Source organism: Symphodus melops (assembly GCF_947650265.1).
Source record: "Symphodus melops genome assembly, chromosome: 7".
Lineage (NCBI taxonomy): Eukaryota > Metazoa > Chordata > Actinopteri > Labriformes > Labridae > Symphodus > Symphodus melops.
In genome coordinates this window covers 16,256,470-16,274,303 of record NC_136697.1, presented here as the reverse complement: position 1 = coordinate 16,274,303, position 17,834 = coordinate 16,256,470, and the positions used below count along the sequence as shown (strand labels likewise).

Sequence of the window (17,834 nt, the reverse complement as noted above, 5' to 3'; positions counted from 1 at the left end):
GCCTCCTCTCCTTCCCTCCCTTTCAATCCCTCCCTTACACACTCCCTGGATCCGCTCTCTTTTTGTGTGTTTTTGGAGAGTTGGGAGCATTGAAGCAGGTAAATGTTTGGCAGGTATTAACCCCCAAGAACCCCTCAGTCAGTCCTCGCACAGGAGGGGTCTCCAAACACCTGGATGTCTCTGATGCCCCCTGGAAGCAGTTATAGTTTAAAAAAACGTCTTAGAGCTGCTGCTACTGCTGCTGCTGCTGCTGCTGTCGTAATGCGGGAGTTATGGAAAATGGGTAAGCAGACATAAAAATAGTGAAATTCAACTCTGGTAATTTCTCAGAAATAACCACAGGCTGTTGAACATAACTTTCCTATTGCGTAAGTGAATAACTTGCAGGCTATACGGCAGTGTACAGACACATTAGCCTGCAAACGACTGCAGCAGAGGCTGTCCAAACCACTTTCACAATAGCAGGATATCCTGCAGGTCACCGAGACACGTTAACCTCTGCAGGAAGTTGTCCCTTGTTGAGGGGAAGTGAGGATTCAAGCGTTCATTGGGGGAATTTCATGAGGAGGTGTGCAATTACTCGCTCCACGTACAGAAAATGAGGAAAACAGTTGCATTGTGTGTTGTTTTCTACCTTCAGGAATTTATCAATAAGGTCATTTACAGAAACCGCTTATTAAGATCAAGTTAGATAAATCTTATATAACGTGGCAAAAATGTAGGAAATCTTCAATCTTTAATTCGACTGCGTCTGAATTAAGTGAAACATGCTTGAGTAAAATCACATACCAGGCTTCTCTGTCTGTGTTTTATTCAGGGGTTTTGTATAAAATTCATCGCTTTAACATTGGATATATTTATAGATACAGCTATCATACAGCAAATATGTCATTACCAAACGCACATGTCCCTTTACTGCAATTCATAAAATACCATAGTTAACAAAGGTACCAATATAGGCTACAAGATCCTGCTGAAAAAGCAGAATTACCAACAACAGTGAGCAATACTTTTGTGAAAAATTGCTGGTGTTATTATGGTATTAACACTGTGTGTGAGCGTGTGTGTAGGAGTGCGTGTGTGTGTGTGTGTGTGTGTGTGTGTGTGTGTGTGTGTGTGTGTGTGTGTGTGTGTGTCTAAAATGCGGCAATGAAGGGATTTATTTGTGTACCTTACTAAACTACAACTGCATTACAGTTTAAAAAAAACACTGAAACATTCATATCAAAAGGACTGCATGAGTCTGTCATGATATCATATGACTCATAATTTGTACACTTTTTAAGAAACACTGCGTTGCTTGTACCTCCACATCTTTTTCAAACAGATATTTTTTGACCCAGCAGTGAAACTGTTTATCCGTCTGTCGCCGTAGTTGGTGTGATTATCACCACCAAGTTGTAACAGAAGTAAATGGTACCACATTTGATGTATTACGTTGAGTTCTGAAAGTCTACTCATTGTCGTGTCTCTCCAAAAAGACCATTATGCTCGTAAACCCAGTGACAAACACACAAAAGTACATCTTAAACCACATGACTTGAACTCCAGTCACTGTTGTTACATTGTGCAGTGGAAATATGATGCTATTTACAATACATACGCGCTGCATGGGTATAGAGTCAAGTCGGTTCGTTTACGGCCTCAAACTGAGGCAAACTTAATTTTGTGGCATTATTCCAAAAGGCGGATTTTCATTGACTTGAAGCACTTGGCAGCAAGTTGGATCTGTTTTGGCTGCACCACAATTTAATCAATATTATCATTAGTTTAGCGTTGGACATTTTTCTCTCAATCAAATGTCTTGTGAGTGATTTTTGGTTTAATTTGAACCTGTTTTGTTCGCATATTCTGTTTTCTTTTTTAGTGTTTGTACTTTTTCAGAATATCCACTTCGGAATTTGAAAAGCAAGTACACTTTTAATCTGCAGGTCAGTCAAAGACATGAGACATGCAGAATTTACAAGTCTTTTGTCTGATCAAACAGCAATTAATCGAACCAAGCCGCGGGTGTAGTTTGGGGACAAGAGATTTCCACATGATCCATTTCAAACCCTACTCACTTTTCTCTCTGTATGTGGAGATTGATTCATTTCCCTACACTGAACCCTCAAAGCTAACAGTTCCTGAGCATATCCTCCTCTTTTGTTAGTCCAACTAATTGTCCTCTTTCATTCTCAGGTTTTGTGTTTGTGGAATTTTTTGGCTTCAGCATCATCGGCGACTAGAGCCATCTGTCTGACGCCCGTTGCGCCTCAGATCCCGACTTGCCAAATGCAGTGGGGGCCCTCGAGAAGCCGTTAGAGTCCTCGGAGCAGGAGGTGAGTCCTGGTCCTCCATAAAGCTCTCAGGACTGCCCTCGGCATCACCATCAGGTAAGCTTCCGCAGCTCGAGCTCGGTGACATTGTCTCCAGAAGATCGTCCCTTGCCAGGCCCACCGAGGTGTCCTGATGTGGTCCTCCTTGAGGGCCACCCTCATGGGCCCCTATCAGCAAGCCTGTTTCCCCGTCTGTTGTGCTGTCAACGTTCCTTCCTCCGTCCTGGTCCTCCAGCAGGTTGGAGAGGAAGCTGATGTACTTCATTGCAAGCCGAAGGATCTCATTCTTACTCAGCTTCTTGTCCGGGGGATGTGTGGGGATGAGTTTACGAAGCTCGGCGAATGCCCCATTTACGTTCTGCTGCCTCCAACGTTCACGACTGTTAGTGAAGATGCGGCGGACGATCTTTGGCTGGCCAGCTAGCAGAGAAAAAACAGCAAGACAACGGGAGAGTTTAAGGTCAGGAGCGCTTGACAGGTGACAGTAAGACAAATAACAAACTTGAAACAGTGATCTTTAAAACGTCAAAGAAACACAAGTGCAGCATTTACAATGGATGAAGTAGCAGCAGAAGAATTGATGCACAGGCGCTTTGAGATAAAAAAAAAACGCATAAAGATGTAACAAAAACTTTAAAATCCTTAAGATTCAATAACAAAATTGTCCTCCTTAATTCATGGCATTTTTACATGATGTAGCAAAGAGGCTTGCAAAAGTTATACGACTTGCCATTTGCCAATGCAATATACATAAATGTATGGTTTTCTACCAAGCCCCAGAAAATGTTGTGAGATGGGGAACATACTGTGTATTACATTTAGTGCACTTTTCCATTTATTTAGGTGTGATAAAATTCCCCAGTGCAGGTACTCACATCCTACCACCTTTGACAATGGTGTCTTCCAGGCTATTGTCGCCCTTGGAACACACCCAGTCTATCTTAATCCTTCAGCCCACTCTGCAGTAAAACCTTGGCATGAAGGCAGCAGCAGCACCCCCATCCTCCACCCCTGGATGTGGCAGTGAGTGGGCAGCAGCGGAAAGCATGTTTCAAATGAAATAAACCTCAAATCCTCCTACATTCAGCTTTACTTTAATGGTGTGCAGGTACATGTATTTCACATTCTGATTAGCAGCTCTCATTTATGCTGTGAATTTGCAAGTATTAATTCCTCTAGGGTATACACTGAATTTCCCTTTTTGAAAGCATCTTTTGCAATCCTCAGATTAGGTACATCATATAGATCCCTGTCAGTGGATGGATGACAATGGGGATGAGAAGGGGGCGTTTAAGGGACTTTTTATTGGCAGAAGGAGGACACAGCAGAAGTGCGTCTTACCATACTTATAAAGATCTAAAATGCGCCTACCCTCGTCGAGTTCAACCTCATAAGGCGCCGGGCGGCGCTTTACCCTGTTGCTGGGGTACATGCTGTACTGCTCCGACTCCCCTCCAAGACTATGAACAACAGAAAGGAGACAAAAAGTTGGTATAAAAAAAAATAGAATTTATCATTTTATAATTCCCTTTATTGTGTAAAACTATTAACTCTCAACAAACACATAGGAACACACTCACATTGATTACATATTGCTCGACTTATATCAGCTGTAATAAAAGCACAGATGTGTTCAAAATGTGAAATTTATGCAGGTTATATTTCAAAAGCATTATTAAGGCACAGCAGCAAAATCCTGCAAGTCATCTACCTGCCTTCAAACTTTCAATGCTTAACAAAAGGATCGTATACACGTTCAGAAATGAAACGAGGCTATATGATTATTCTTCTTCTTAGATCTGGACCTTTACCTGTTGATGGCGGCGAGAGGCTGCGCCAGGTTGTAGAGCATGGCCCGGGCCGGGACAGGAAACGCGTTAGGGCTCAGTTGGACCATTCGAGCGTCGTCTCGTTGCGGCGGCGGCAGCGGCAGCGGTGGAGGTCTGCGAAGTTCTGTGATCGGCACCAAATGGCTCTCAGTCCTATGCTCGAGCGCTTTTATAGCATCCCTCCTGGAGAGCTCGATCACCGGCACTTCCCTTTTCAGGTCAAGGGCGTTGTGAGAGGCAGTTTCCTTGGCAACGCCGTTGATGATGATGCTGATGCTGGTCCCGTTGCTCGAGTTCTGCAGCGGAACGTCATCCGTCTCCTCAGCCCCTTTCAAGCGCCCTCCCCTCTCCTTCTTCTTCTCCTCCTCCTCCTCCTTCTCCTCCACCCTCCTCGGCTCCTCGTACTCCTTGTATCCGTTCTGTCTGGAGATGATGATGGAGGAGTCCTCGCACTTTCCAGGTCCGGACTCTGCATCAGGACTGCCAGGATGAAGCTCTAGCTGCCGTTTTTCCATCATTTTTACACCGTCACCAGGCGCTCGTCCTAAAAAAGATTAAACTCGACTTCATTGTTCAGCGCGTAATACAAGATGTTATAAGATTTGCACATGCAATAGAAAATAAAAATATGACACTGTTATTGTCAACTAATATAATCTTTATCTTTAATAATAACGACAATTGAAATAGTTATAGGCTATATCCTTATATAGTCTTGCTTAATCTTTTTATACCTAACGCAATTAAATAAGCTCGTCGCTTGCTGCTTGTATAGCAGCATATAATCATTTCAAATAAAGAAAAATCTCGAATGTAGACTATTCTTTGCAAAGATGACAACTAAATTAAAAACGAATAATTATCGAGGATTCTTTTATGCGAGCTTATACCGATAGATTGTTTTAACATTACAGTTTCTAGTGACTTTTATAGACTATTTCCAATTGGACTTGCCTCAATCAACATTTTCCCTGGCCTAAAATGTTTAGCCAATAGGTATTTAAACTGTGACTTGTCATTTACACAGAGCTTTATCTTCTGCCTCCATGAATGTTTTTTTCTCTATGAATCTCTTATCTAACGGTCGCTTGGCCTTCAGCACCGTTAAGTATCGTTTTTCTACATTTCTGCGTAAACCAACGTTTGGGCTCACTCTGAACTATATTAGAAGAGTCTTTCGGCTGCTTTCTATTTAGTGCTAAAATGATCGTCTCATTGAACATTTATGGATGCCACAGCTTTTATTCTTCGTCGACATAAAATCCTGCCTTCAGCAAAAATCTTGGAATAAGGAGAAGAAGACAAACAGTTGGACCTGATCATTTCCATCTACAGATATCAAACAAGGTTGTTTAATTTGAGTTTGATCGATATTCAGGCCGTAGAGTTGCCGTTTTAATGGTGTAGATCATCAAAAGCTTGTTTTAGCCTAATAAATAGGCCTACAATTGACGCAAGTCAGGGATAATTTTGTGTTGCGTTTATTCGATTCAACGACATCAGAATATCAGTCGACAATAACGGAGCGCTAATAAGAAAGCGCACTTTTATTTCTGGGAATTCTCTGTGATAGGCCTTGCATCCGTTGTGACATCCCGTTCAGCCTCAACCATTCGATCGGACAATAGCAGAAAATATAGGCTAAGTATTTAACACCAAGAAAATCCAGACGAGAGCAATCCAATTAGAGCCTTTAGAAACAATAAAAATGGCGGTTTAAATAAAGATACGTATTTTCTTTTTTTACTCACCGTTCCAGCCGTGTTGTTGATGTTACTGTGTAAGTGGAGCCATTTTGTGAGTGGGTCATCCATGTCTGAGGTTTTTCTTTTTTTTCCTCTGCCAGTTGTGGAGCAGTGTGTGTATATGTGTGCGCGCGTCCGTGTGTGTGTGTGTGTGTGTGTATATGTGTGTGTGTGTGTGTGTGTGTGTGTGTGTGTGTGTGTGTAGCTGAGTTATTCCTCGCCACATCCAGCGCGCTCCCTCAGTATGGGGAGCGGAACACAGGCCGCAATGTGGCCGAGAGAGATAAGCGCACGGCAGCGGCCTCTTCATTCCCGATAAGCCCCTAAACCCATTATTTATGAAATGATTCATTATTATTTGGCTGTCGTGGGCTATATAGGCTTGTGGAGGGCAAAGCATTAAAAAAAAAAGCAAGCAGGCACAGCGTAACGGCCTGTAACAACGCAAGGTAGTGTAGTATTGTAGCTTGAGCTTTAGTTGAGGTGTTTTAATTTTTTTTATTAAAGAAACAAAAGCGCAGGTTAAGCTTCTGACCTATTTATAATTCAAACAAAAGGCTTTTTGCTAAACCCATTTATCCTACAAAAAGATAGCGCTAAGTGATGATAGCAGAGGTTCGTGTGTCTTTTAGCCATTTTTTTTATTTTTCATATTATCCCCAAAAAAGAAAGCTGTATCAATTTTCCATTTCTGCGCCCTGAGGCTGCACATGCTACTGATACAATACACTGGTGAGCTGACGAGGGTGTAATTATGATAACGATGCCTTAATAGAAAGAAATTCAATTCTTTTTCGATCGATTGATTCATAAATAGATGAATGGATAAATGTGCTGTTGCGTGTAATTGCTGGTGTTAGGGGCCTTCCATGGTTGGCGGTTCCCCGGGGCCCGTGGGGAAGCATCATGGCTGTAGGAGATAAAAGAGCGTCAGCTCCTGGACCCATCAGATAAAAGAGCCGCGCGCTATCAACACGGGTGCAGGACAGTTGACATTGTAACAGGTAGACCTACATCCTAATAACGGATTTTTTTTCTCCCACAGCTGTTTTCTTTTTGACAAATACAATTTGTCATTTTAAATACTACCATAACAGGACAGATAGATCGATAGATCGATAGATCGATAGATAGATAGATAGATAGATAGATAGAAAGCAGTCACGACTTTTAAACCTGTTGAGGCAGCAGTCACGACCAATATCCTCCATCCTGTTCCTCACACAGTCTCAAATAATCTCTTTCCACTTTTTTTTTTTCATCTTAGGACATCATTCCAGAATTTTGGTTTAAATTAAAGCTCACACATATTAAAATAAATGAGCCTATAACTTGTAAGAGCCATTTGGAAATTGTAACTTCACTTTTAAAAACAAACTAACCCCTAACCCCCAAAAGTATACAAGGATGTGATACATTACACAATCACAGTTTGACAAAATATACTATTTTTATTTATAGAGGCAAACACGCATCCGTTTCATATGGTGATAGAAATCAAATATCTCGATCTGTGATACAGCAGGATACCTTTTGTTTAGTGTTAAAGCTTGTGCTGACAGCTCTTTAGTCTGTGGGCCTCTAATCCCTGAATAACAATTACAGCACATGCTCACACATGTAAATCATCATAATTAATCAATTTGAATAAAAAAGACAGTAGGAAAATTAAATAGACCAAATAAATGAAGATCACCTTACTAATTATTTAAGTTTTCACACTGTTACACTTAGACACTTTTTTAAAAATAAATGACTTAAGTCAACATTATTGCAGTCATCTCTTTGAAAGGAAGAGTTTCGAAATAATACATTAAAGATGAGGTAAAAATTCAGCTACATTTCATGAAACTATAGGCTATTAATTAAAATGGGACATTAATAAAAATGTGCATAAAAACAAGTCATGCTGGATTGGAATCCTTTTCCCTGTCTTCAATAATAGCTATCGTAACATCTGGTTTATAACTATCCTTAGCTGTTTGTTCATCTATATAATCAATTAACATGGGTTTGCACTCATAGGAAAATAAACTGTAAACCTGAGATCCTATATGCTTTGATTTTCATGTGTAAAACTGCAAAAACACAAACTGGCTATCTGACATCTACCACAGGTTGTAGGTTTGCAGTAGTGAGTTTATATCCATGGTTCTGTCCTTGTCTTTCTCTCCACTCAGCGCTGAATGCGTCGAGCTGGCATGATCCGAAGAGAGGCAGTGCTCTCCCGGGTCATGAGCCGTGTCACCTGGTCCAGACTGAGGCTGGCCACCACCTCTCCGTTCACCTGAAGAATCTCATCACCAATGCCGAGGAGACCGATGTAGGGACCCTCACCACTACCGTCTCCCACTTTCTCTACATACACCCCTGAGTAGAAAACAATAAGTAAGCAACAAGGGGGACATAAACATGAAAGGAAATAGTCACATTTTGATTCTGTCCCGTCTGTCTTCTTTACTCTTAATGTCTTTTATCTTAATGATTTTACATTTAAATGAAGAATGTCTTCAGGATATCACCTAAAATAAACAACTGTTATATTATTCTCAACATTTCAATCAAACAGTACAAGGTAAACGTTGATTTAAAGAGTTACCTGTGTCTGGTCTACCTTTGCCTCTTGAGATGACAAAACCAAAAGGGCCATTTGGGGGTCTGACAAGCTCTAGGAGGAGAGTCCCATCAGGAAAAGCCTGGGTGACCCGGCCCACTGGACGCACCATTCTGGAGGTAAGTACATCTTCAACACTCAGGGCCCTATGAAGCTCGATCTGAGGGCTGTCAGGGCTGTAAAAGCACAAACTCAGCTTTAATTAATAGTAGCCAGGAGTAGTCAACATATTTTATGCATATATACCAAATTTCTTTTGTTCTCTTTGTGTTTCTATAAACTTCAATTTTCTTTGCCAACCTGGGTGCCAGGCCATACGGTATCTGCACCTCTCCCAGTATTGTTGAGCGTTCTGTCCTTCTTTCCAAACTCTGCACAGATGAGGCTTTGCGCAGTTGGGCCAGTGGCAGCACCTAGTGGCAAATAAATGGCACTGTTACAAAATTCTTGTTTTTCAATATTGGCAAAATTCCCCACAGCAGCTTTTGGAACTGGAAAGTTTTTTTTCCCCCTAACACTAACTGTGTGTTTGGTACCACACACATACCCACAATATTCTAATAGAGATTGCAATTGGCTGGAACTGAAAGTTGTTTACATTTGCTTAGTGAACTTTACCAGCTGCCAAGAGGACAACCAGGACAGAAAGTGGAAGGAAACAACTTGGAATGAATTTTCTGCGCTTCTAGAGTCAGGCACAATTTGTAATACTTCAAAGCTTCAGTTTGGTCCACTGTGGCAAATAAGCAGTAAAATGTACTTCAAAGCATAATATGAAGTTTAAAGACATGTAAATAAGGTTTTTTCCTCCCTAGGGCCTACTTTTTAAGGTAAAAAAAATCGCATCTATTTGATGTTTGTTGTTGATGTTCACATCAAAGTAAACAGAAGACAATGGCAGGCCGGCATAGCAGTCCTTGAACGTAGCATGGCATGAAAAATGTTTCTTACTGGGTGCAGGGTTTGCAATGAGGGTGTCCTCTGAATGCGGCTGGGAGGAGGTGGTCTACGAGTGGGGCTTGGTGAAGTAGAACTGGCCCGAGGTGGAGCAGGTATACTGAGCTGTTCCATGCTGCTGGAGCGACCTCCTTTCACCAGCCTGCCAACACTATTCAGACCAATGGAGGAAAAGAAGCGACGCAAGAAAAGCTTTGGCCGTCCATCCATCTTTCTGTAATGTGGAGACATTATCTTCTTATTACATTGCAATATAGACTCACATAATGGACAGATTTACTACTTCAACATCTCTATCAGTAAGCAAACAATAATTTTCATTCTTTTGCAGATCATGACGCTGTATACAACCTTCACAAGCAAAGCTTTTCATTACCAGAAGAGGGCAGGATTGTTCTGCTTTCGAACTACCCAATGCAACAAAATCCTGTGGACTGTAGTTCACCAGGTTTTAATTTTCTAATTGCTACTGGTCCATCACACTCAAGTAGTGTCTTGAGCGACTGTTTTGTCTGGTCTTACTGTACCTGCTCCCGTCACAGTTCTCTTCCCACACTGCCTCAGCCTTCAGGTGTTCTGCTCTCAACAGCTCGGCCCTGAGGCCCTCAGTCCTAGACAGAGCCAGGCCCCGAAGAGCAGGACGACACTCAGAACCAGAAGCAGAGTCTCCAAGACCTGCTGGAAGATGCACTCAGCTGATGTCACAGAATTCTTCTGAAGTTCTGCTTTATTCTATCGCACAAACAAGATTCAACTTTGTGATATTTGATTTTGCTCCGATCTGCTCCATCGTGTTTGTTCTGTTGTATAGCAAAATAATGATTAAGATCATGTCACCTAGACTTTGTTGTCTTTGAGATAATAAATACAAAGTACCCAAGCATTTTTTTTACTTTATAGGCTAATATTTAAATGAATTGAATTTACATTTTTTACATTATTGTAAGAAAGAGTACTTTCTCTGACCCTGCTTGTCAAGAAATCTATCTAAACTAAAGAAAAGTATTGCTCTATTGCTTGTTTTATGAACTCAGAACAATGATCTGGTTATAGACAAGCGCAGCGAAATTTTGTCTGCGCTAGATACACGATCGAAAATGTGTTTGGTTTAGTCCAGCGCAGAGTCTGAGCAGGGCATGCATGAGTAAAAGGGGGGCGGGGGTCCTTTGTCATTCACAGTGATGCTGAATGCCATTTTGACAGCAGAAATTAACACGTGAACCAGCCTGGTTTAAAAAACTAATTTATTCTAAATAGCTAATTTCTTATTAAGCACACAGAAGGCGAGGGATGATATTTAGGCTCAGAGCTACGGTATATATAATTAGAGGCATGGCGGGTGCAATGTAGCTATTTACCAGGAGACTGAGGGCCTACCTCAGTTCCTAGTCTGTTACTAGGTTGCCCAGAATTAGGTGGAGTCAACATTCCCAATATGTCAAACGCAATTATTGCCCTCAGAACTATACTTCAGAAACCAATGGGTGACATCACTGAGACAACGTCTGCGCTTAATACGGTTTATATGAGGACAAATGATCTATGTCACCACTCACCTGTTCCGTCCGGGGTTGCATCCCAGACTTCAGATGACGGCAGATCAGTGGCGATACGGGCTGGGGAGTACCTTAAGGTGGAGGGTCTTAAACAGGGTACCGGGGTGCTGGTTATAGGAGTCACTTGGGTTAAAGCTACCAGAGACTCTCGCCCTGTATCTGGTGAGTCCAGGTGCCCTGAATGCTGGGATTCTCCCTCACTTCCCTGATCTGAGGTAATTTGGAACTGAACTGTGGACTGCCCTGCAGCAGATCGATTTCTGGAACTTGACTTCAAGGCAGATTTTATAGGCAGTGATGGGGCAGGGGATTCCCGTAACCCACCGGAGGCTTCCAGCAAATGGGGCTCTAGAGCTATGGGGCTACCTGGGGCGAAGGAGACAGCTCTTCCCAAGTTGACCCTGCTCCTTGGATTTGAATTACGCCGCTGTGCCCAAGACGGACCATACGGGCCGTTGCCAGACTCTATCCGACTTTCTCCTTTTCTGCTCCTTCTCCTAAGTTTCCCAAACCCTGAGGATTTCCAGCCTGTGCTTCTCTCTTTACTTTCTCCAAGCACATAAGCCCCAGCAAAAGTGACAGTTAGAGACGCTTTGGGACGAGTAATCACCTCTGGCTTGCTTGGAGGCACCCAGTTAGGAGCAACTTTTCCTCCTCGTTGATCCTCAGGGTTGCCTGGAAGCTGCGGTTCCAGCTTTTGTGGATCGGATGTTGATGAGACCGGCTGAGGTTCCCTCACTACAGAGCCACACGTCTCACATTTCTTCACTAGCACTATTATCTCTTTAATAACTGTTGTGGGTTCAACATCGAAGCCATCTTCTTCTGGCTTTGGTGCAGCAGGCATGGAGACACTTCTACGGCCTCTGCTCTTCTCTGAACTGCTGTTAGAATCTGTATTACTTTCTTTACTCTTGGACTTAGGTGTCCCTGGCCTGCCTCGCTGTCTTACTCTATCCAAGTACCGAGACTCTGCTTCCTTTTCAGATTCATCCTCAAAGCGTACTCGTGTTGGTGAACAACCATACCGTCTGGATCGAACACCATTGTCTCCAGGGGGAATATCTCTTTGGGTGGGGATAAGAAGCGGAATAGATACAGGTTGAGGTGTGACATCATCTTTGGTTTGAACAGCTTTCTGTAGTGCCACTGGACTGGGTGGCTCATCTTGCGTATTCTTTCTGCAGGGTATACACAACAAGTGCATATTACAAACATTTTAAAGCAGCAATTGTCTGCAACAGAAAGACACTTGTTTCAAACACGTTTTCATAGTTATATCTTATGAAAGAGAAGCAAAAATCAGTTCAAGTGTAATAAATAAATGTATCCATACAAATATGAATCCACATCTTTAACAGCTTTTTATTCATTTAATTTTAGCTCTACAAAAAAGGCTGACATAAACAAGGTCATAAAAAAAAGACATGAGACAGAATGACTTAGACACTTAAAGTAAGAGACATGGATAGTGCAGTGAAAGAATATAAATAGGATCTCAACAATGACTCATACCCATGCTTGACGGATCCAGTTTCACAAACAAAAAAATAAGACATTTGCAGCCTCAAGCATCTAACCTTTGACGATGACAGAGAAGTCAAAGCCTGCATAAGTAGATGCAGCCAACTTACTCAGCAGACCTCTGGTCGGAATGGGAGCGTCTGGAGGGGCAATTGCCTTTGACATGATTGGAACGAGCCTTTAGCCGTGCTCTCTCCAGCAGGCGCTTGGCTTGCTCATGTCTTGGACTCAGGGGAAGCTCATCACTGATTACAAGAAGTGACCTGAGGATCAAGAGAAACATGAAACACAGTGTAGAAATAAATCATTTAGGCAATGCATGCACATTGTTTGTTGTGACATATCCAGCAACATCATGTTCCCCACAGCTTGACTTAACATAGAGTGAAATCCAGCTGTGTCCTCCTAAGCTGTCTTATGTAATATCAGATAGAAAGACTGGGGGGCAATGGCAGCGAGCAGCAGAGAGAAACGTCATCCATCCATTCTTATGTCCAGTGGTTAAGCTACTCTGCATTGTACTTGTCTTTATCCCCTGGCCCAGTGATAAAGATAGCATGCAACAACAACCATGTGGATTATCCTTGTAATGGCCTGAGCCTGATTCATTCTCTCCTGGGTGTAAGGAGGAGAACACAATGTGTTGAAATAGATTATAGTTGCATGTCAGTATCTTATCCCAACACCGACAAACAGTTTGATTAGCAGCCGGTTTTGACACTTTAAATAAAGCCTTTCTATTCTTCAGCTAATAATGACCATAATGCACCATAGACAAAAGAATAATAACTACTTCTAAAATATTGCCACCATTGCAGAGGTTTTATAAAAATGGTGGATCACCATTGCCTGTACTGTATAAAAAATGGATGTAGACTCAATAATGTCACCCATTGGTTTCTGAAGCCCAATCACGGTGGTACTCATAATGAAAATGTTATGTCCATCTAATTTTCACTCAATCTAGTAATAGAAAAAGAGGTGGAGCTTAGGTGGGCCTTAAGCTTCCTGACGAACAGTCAAGTGTCCACCTGTCAGTCATCTCAGCCATGCGTTTAATTATGCAAATGTATGCATTACTCTGAGGCTTAACATTATCAAATCATACAGGTTTTGACCCCAACATACTTTTTTTTTTTTTTTCAAAAGATAAATGATCTGTATAAGCCTCAAACTATGTATAACTATGTATAGGCTGTAAACATGCTTTTTTCTGCTGTAAAAATTGACATTTTAATGGCTTGACTTTTGCAGCGAGCCTCAAGAAGACACTCACTTAAATAACAGATGACAAATTCGATTATGGCCTGATGTTGTTGTGTTGTCCAATCAAGATAGTTGAACTAAATTCAAGTTCTATAATTCTATAAATTCAAGTTTCAGTTTTCTTTTAGGGTATAATAACAGCATAATTGGTATCCCATTACAAGCTGTACATTTCTATTTCTACATTCAGTCCTGCAGCCTCTCTGACACTCTCACTAATTTACATATCCAAAAAGGGAACTGTAGGAGTGGCATTTATGAGATGAAGGTATAAATAGTGCACGAACGCTGTATGTCACCATCCGTGCCAGGACCATATAGAAGCACAGCAATACTCACCTCAAATAGGGTTCAAGTTCTTGATCAAGAATGGCTGAGTCAGAGCTGTCTGAACCCCCATGGGCACCTGAGTCTGGCAAAATATAGAGAACAAAAGTCCATATATCAGCAGATCTGATTCTACGTGTTTTAAAACTATATTTCTATCCCTCAACTTGTGCTATTAAAAACGGAATTAAATCGGGGTTAAACGGTATGAAGTGTCCTCTAATAGCTAGTGGGCAAAGAGTTACTGGTAAAAGAGTTATCAGACAGAATAATACAAAATGAACATGAAAGTATTTACATTTTTGTTGAATTTTAATAAACCTATGCCGTTAGATGTGACAGTGTAATTTCCCAGACTCATCCTATTGTCAGTATAACTAACGTTAATGCAATTACAGAAGGGACAGAACAAGGAGTATTCCCAGAGATGAAGGTGGTTTATTTACCCATATGAGTACTGACTGCAATAGAAACACATTCATGAAAGATTTATCGTGCAGTATTACTCATGCATGGTACGGAATATACAAAATTTGGCACCATACATATCGACATCCATGAGCCCACAGACGGAGATACAAAGGAGAGACATTACCCCTACTGCTTTCATTTCTAAAAATAGCAACAACCACATGCACATGTTTCTATCTGCACATCTGTTCAACACTGGGAATCAGCTAGGTTACATGTACAACAGCATGGGGCTTGCATAAATATATTTGATTGGTTGGAGAAACCGGAAAGCTTATAAAACCAGCAAAAAACAAGCAAAGAAATCGGCTGGTTTCTTGTAACTTCAATATTATCTTATCTTCTTTTGACTTGTACATATTAGTCTTTAATGACATGATTATTTTTTAATTCATTGCTGATATTTAATTGTATGCCTTTGAACAAAGAGAGCACTGTCTATCGAAGTTAAATTTCTTTTGTGTTAAACAAACTTGGCCAATAAAGCTGATTCAGATTTTTCTGATTCTAACACATAACACAATCCAATTATCACCTCACAACAAAATTAAGCTGCTATCGATCAAATATTTTATTATTGTAACCTACCTGTACCTTCCACTCTGTATGTTGTGTCTTCATAGTTGTCTGCACTTTCTCCTCCACTCTGCTCTCTCTCCCCCATGCAGTTTTGTTTCCTTTCCCTTAACCTTTCATAAGCCCTCTGCTTCACCTTCAGTTTCTCATCGGCAGAGAGCAACCCACTTCGTGAAGACATGCTCTCGCAACTGTCTGAGCTGCACAATTCCAAGGCCTCCGTTTCCTTCTGCTCACACCTGTCCAGGAAACACTCCACACTGTCTGAGTGTTTAAACTCAGCAGAAACAGCGCAGTCATCCACTAAAATTCCAACTTCGCCCCTGGTTCCGATATCTTCAGGTTCAGATTTTTCCTGGGGCTCTGTTTGTGCTTCTGTCTGAGTATAGTCTTTCAAAGGCAGAGTGGAGGATATGTTGTTTGGGCCAACACCATTTAGAAGCAACGTTTCGGGACGTGCAACTCTCCAGAAGCCTTTCGGTGGTGCCCAGCGTCTGGTTGACACGGAGGAAGGAGTGGAAGATGTTGCCGAAGCAGAGCTGGTTGCAGGAGAAGAGGGGAGAGTAGGGAGGGAAGGTGGAGGAGGAGATGGCTCGTCCTTACTGCTGCTTGAGTTATCAGACAGAAGACTTTCCAGACTGGTGCCCTCCCCAAGCCCATAAGGCCGGAAACTGACATGGCTGTCATTTCTTTCTGACCTCTCTTCTTCAGTTTCCTCTCCCTCCTGAATGAATTGCTCTCCTTTTGCTTCAGGTGGAGGGCTGTGGATCTCCAACCTGACTTGCACCTCTACCTCCTCCTCTTCATCGCTGCTGCTCAAGATCTTTGCAGCCCCTGATCTCCAGGAGGAGGTAGGCAAAGGTACCTGACACTTTCCCCTGGGCCTCGGTCTGAGGAGAACTTCGGATGAAATCTGCCCAAGTGGACTGCTCACTACATCTGTGTTTAACCTCTCTCTATCTCTCCCTCTTGTCCTTCTCTGTGTGAGCGACTTCACCTTGGTCTGTAGTGCATGAACAGCTGAATTCTGAGGAGTAGGAGGAAGTTGGGTGCTTAAAGAGGGTGCAGGAAAAACCGGCTCAGGGACGGGTCCAGTGATGAGTCCCCAATTAATGGGAAGTCCCGTGGGTAAAGGAGAAATGGATGCTTGAATGTTATCATCCTTCTCCTCCTCCATCTGCTGTTCCTGTAAAGAAAAGTGCATTCAGGTTCTGTTTTTTTATTTTAGCATAGGCTACATGTAAAACCACTTCTCCGACATCTGTTTTTTCTCTATCTGATCTGCCTGGTGAGGAGATATGTAATGTGGGTTCAGTCACGTTGCCTTATCCACAGATTACTTTGCAGTGCACAGGATAATCCTTTAGAATGAGAGTTACCAACTGCTCACTGCAACTGAACCTCTGCTCCAATGAACAATATCATAACAGTTTGTTAGCAAACAAAAGTTCCAACGCAAATCAGCCTCAAATCAGTTTGCAAAACATACCTAGTTTTATGCCTTATGAAACTAATTACGTAAATTAAACATATGTGCATCAAAATTATGAGCAAGGCAGGTTTCAAGACAAATTGTTAAACAGATAAAGTTACATACATAGAGCGACATGAAAAGTGTGTTGGGCTACCTGAGTATTTAGTACAGACGTTGTTCTTCATATAACAAATCCTGCGTTGTCCATAATTTGAAGGTTTCAATATATTTCATTGCAGCTGCTCAAATAAGAGTTACAATTCATTCAGAAACCTACGTGCATGATATTGCAGCGCGCATCTGCAGGTCAGTCAGCAACACGAGCAAAAAAAAGACAGAGCAACTTTTCCCTCTGGATGAAAAAAGGAAATAACATTTTCTCAATGACTCTTCGTGTCTTCATGCTGTTCTTCCACTCTCTGTCCTCTCTCTCTCTCTCTCTACACAGCTCCCGGTCCGGGCAGTGTCAGACGAGCCAGCGGCCTCTCAATCATGATTGGTCCGGTAATCCCTTCAGAAATCAGTGCGGATTAGACAAAAATGGAATACAAAAATGCCTGCTTTAGTTTCGTCCTTGCTCTCGCGATCCCGTTCCCGAGTGAAGCTCTCTGTTGCGTAAGTCATACAGCGGTATACACACATCGACTCCCTTCGCACAACAGACTCGTAACCCAATAAAAAAAAGAGAAAACCCCAAATCTAAAATGGGTTGATAGGCTTAGAAATCAATAACATCGAGCAGTTCTTGACATATGTCGATGGGTCTGATGACACGATGTGTTATGAAAAATATAGGCCACTTTTTGCATCGTAAATTCAACTGTCGGCTTATTCCTATTTGTCAACAGAGCTAATCCCTCCCTCTATCTCAATTTAACCAAGATCCCCTCTCCCTCTCTTCTACCTCGCCTGTTTTCATGGGCTACAAACACTCACACATTACTCATTACGTACACACACACACACACACACTCACATAGTCGACAAGTGCACGTTACGCACAGCCTGCCTAACTGGGACAAGGCTCTTCTTGCCAGTTCTCACAATCCCCAGATGTGGACAGACGTTGGCAGATGTTGTGTTCAGTATTATTTTTTTTTGTGCTGTGCATGATGTGTAATACCAGCAGAGGGCGCCATTAGAACAGACCACCCCACACACACGCGCGCGCGCGCAC

The 17,834-nt window shown here is 42.1% G+C and overlaps 2 protein-coding genes and 1 long non-coding RNA gene across 5 annotated transcripts; 1 reads left to right on the top strand and 2 right to left on the bottom strand.

The window, feature by feature from the left end:
- Positions 1-1,053: 1,053 nt before the first annotated feature.
- On the bottom strand, positions 1,054-6,072 carry LOC306827425 (T-cell acute lymphocytic leukemia protein 1-like). Its single transcript, XM_079349221.1, is given in 5 exon segments — positions 1,054-2,738; positions 3,660-3,778; positions 4,130-4,677; positions 4,679-4,691; positions 5,899-6,072. Coding segments are annotated over 5 exon segments (1,263 nt in total). The 5' UTR covers positions 5,958-6,072; the 3' UTR covers positions 1,054-2,214.
- LOC306827426 lies at positions 4,700-9,923 on the top strand. The gene is made up of 6 exons (XR_013779632.1): positions 4,700-5,494; positions 6,753-6,896; positions 8,073-8,280; positions 8,462-8,625; positions 9,467-9,679; positions 9,795-9,923. It is a non-coding gene; the product is annotated as an uncharacterized lncRNA (long non-coding RNA).
- Positions 7,324-17,740, bottom strand: LOC306827416 (uncharacterized protein). Of its 3 annotated transcripts, none has more exons than XM_079349205.1 (10): positions 16,812-17,740; positions 15,196-16,369; positions 14,149-14,221; positions 12,654-12,806; positions 11,020-12,200; positions 9,991-10,141; positions 9,458-9,677; positions 8,807-8,919; positions 8,492-8,682; positions 7,324-8,262 (listed from the first exon to the last, which is right to left on the bottom strand). In XM_079349205.1, exons 2-10 carry the CDS (start codon positions 16,358-16,360, stop codon positions 8,069-8,071), a joined length of 3,441 nt encoding a protein of 1,146 aa, XP_079205331.1. In that variant the 5' UTR covers positions 16,361-16,369; positions 16,812-17,740; the 3' UTR covers positions 7,324-8,068. The 3 variants fall into 3 exon arrangements, with proteins under 3 accessions (XP_079205331.1, XP_079205329.1, XP_079205330.1); XM_079349203.1 differs by having other exon boundaries at positions 16,935-17,740; XM_079349204.1 differs by having other exon boundaries at positions 9,991-10,138; positions 16,935-17,740.
- Positions 17,741-17,834: the final 94 nt, after the last annotated feature.

What these genes read in the sequence shown, in the direction of transcription:
- LOC306827416 (XM_079349203.1), bottom strand. An exon ending in TCCGACCAGAGGTCTGCTGA is followed by an intron (nt 12,201 to 12,653) that starts GTAAGTTGGCTG and finishes TATACCCTGCAG; the next exon opens with AAAGAATACGCAAGATGAGC. An exon ending in CCGTATGGCCTGGCACCCAG is followed by an intron (nt 8,683 to 8,806) that starts GTTGGCAAAGAA and finishes GTGCTTTTACAG; the next exon opens with CCCTGACAGCCCTCAGATCG.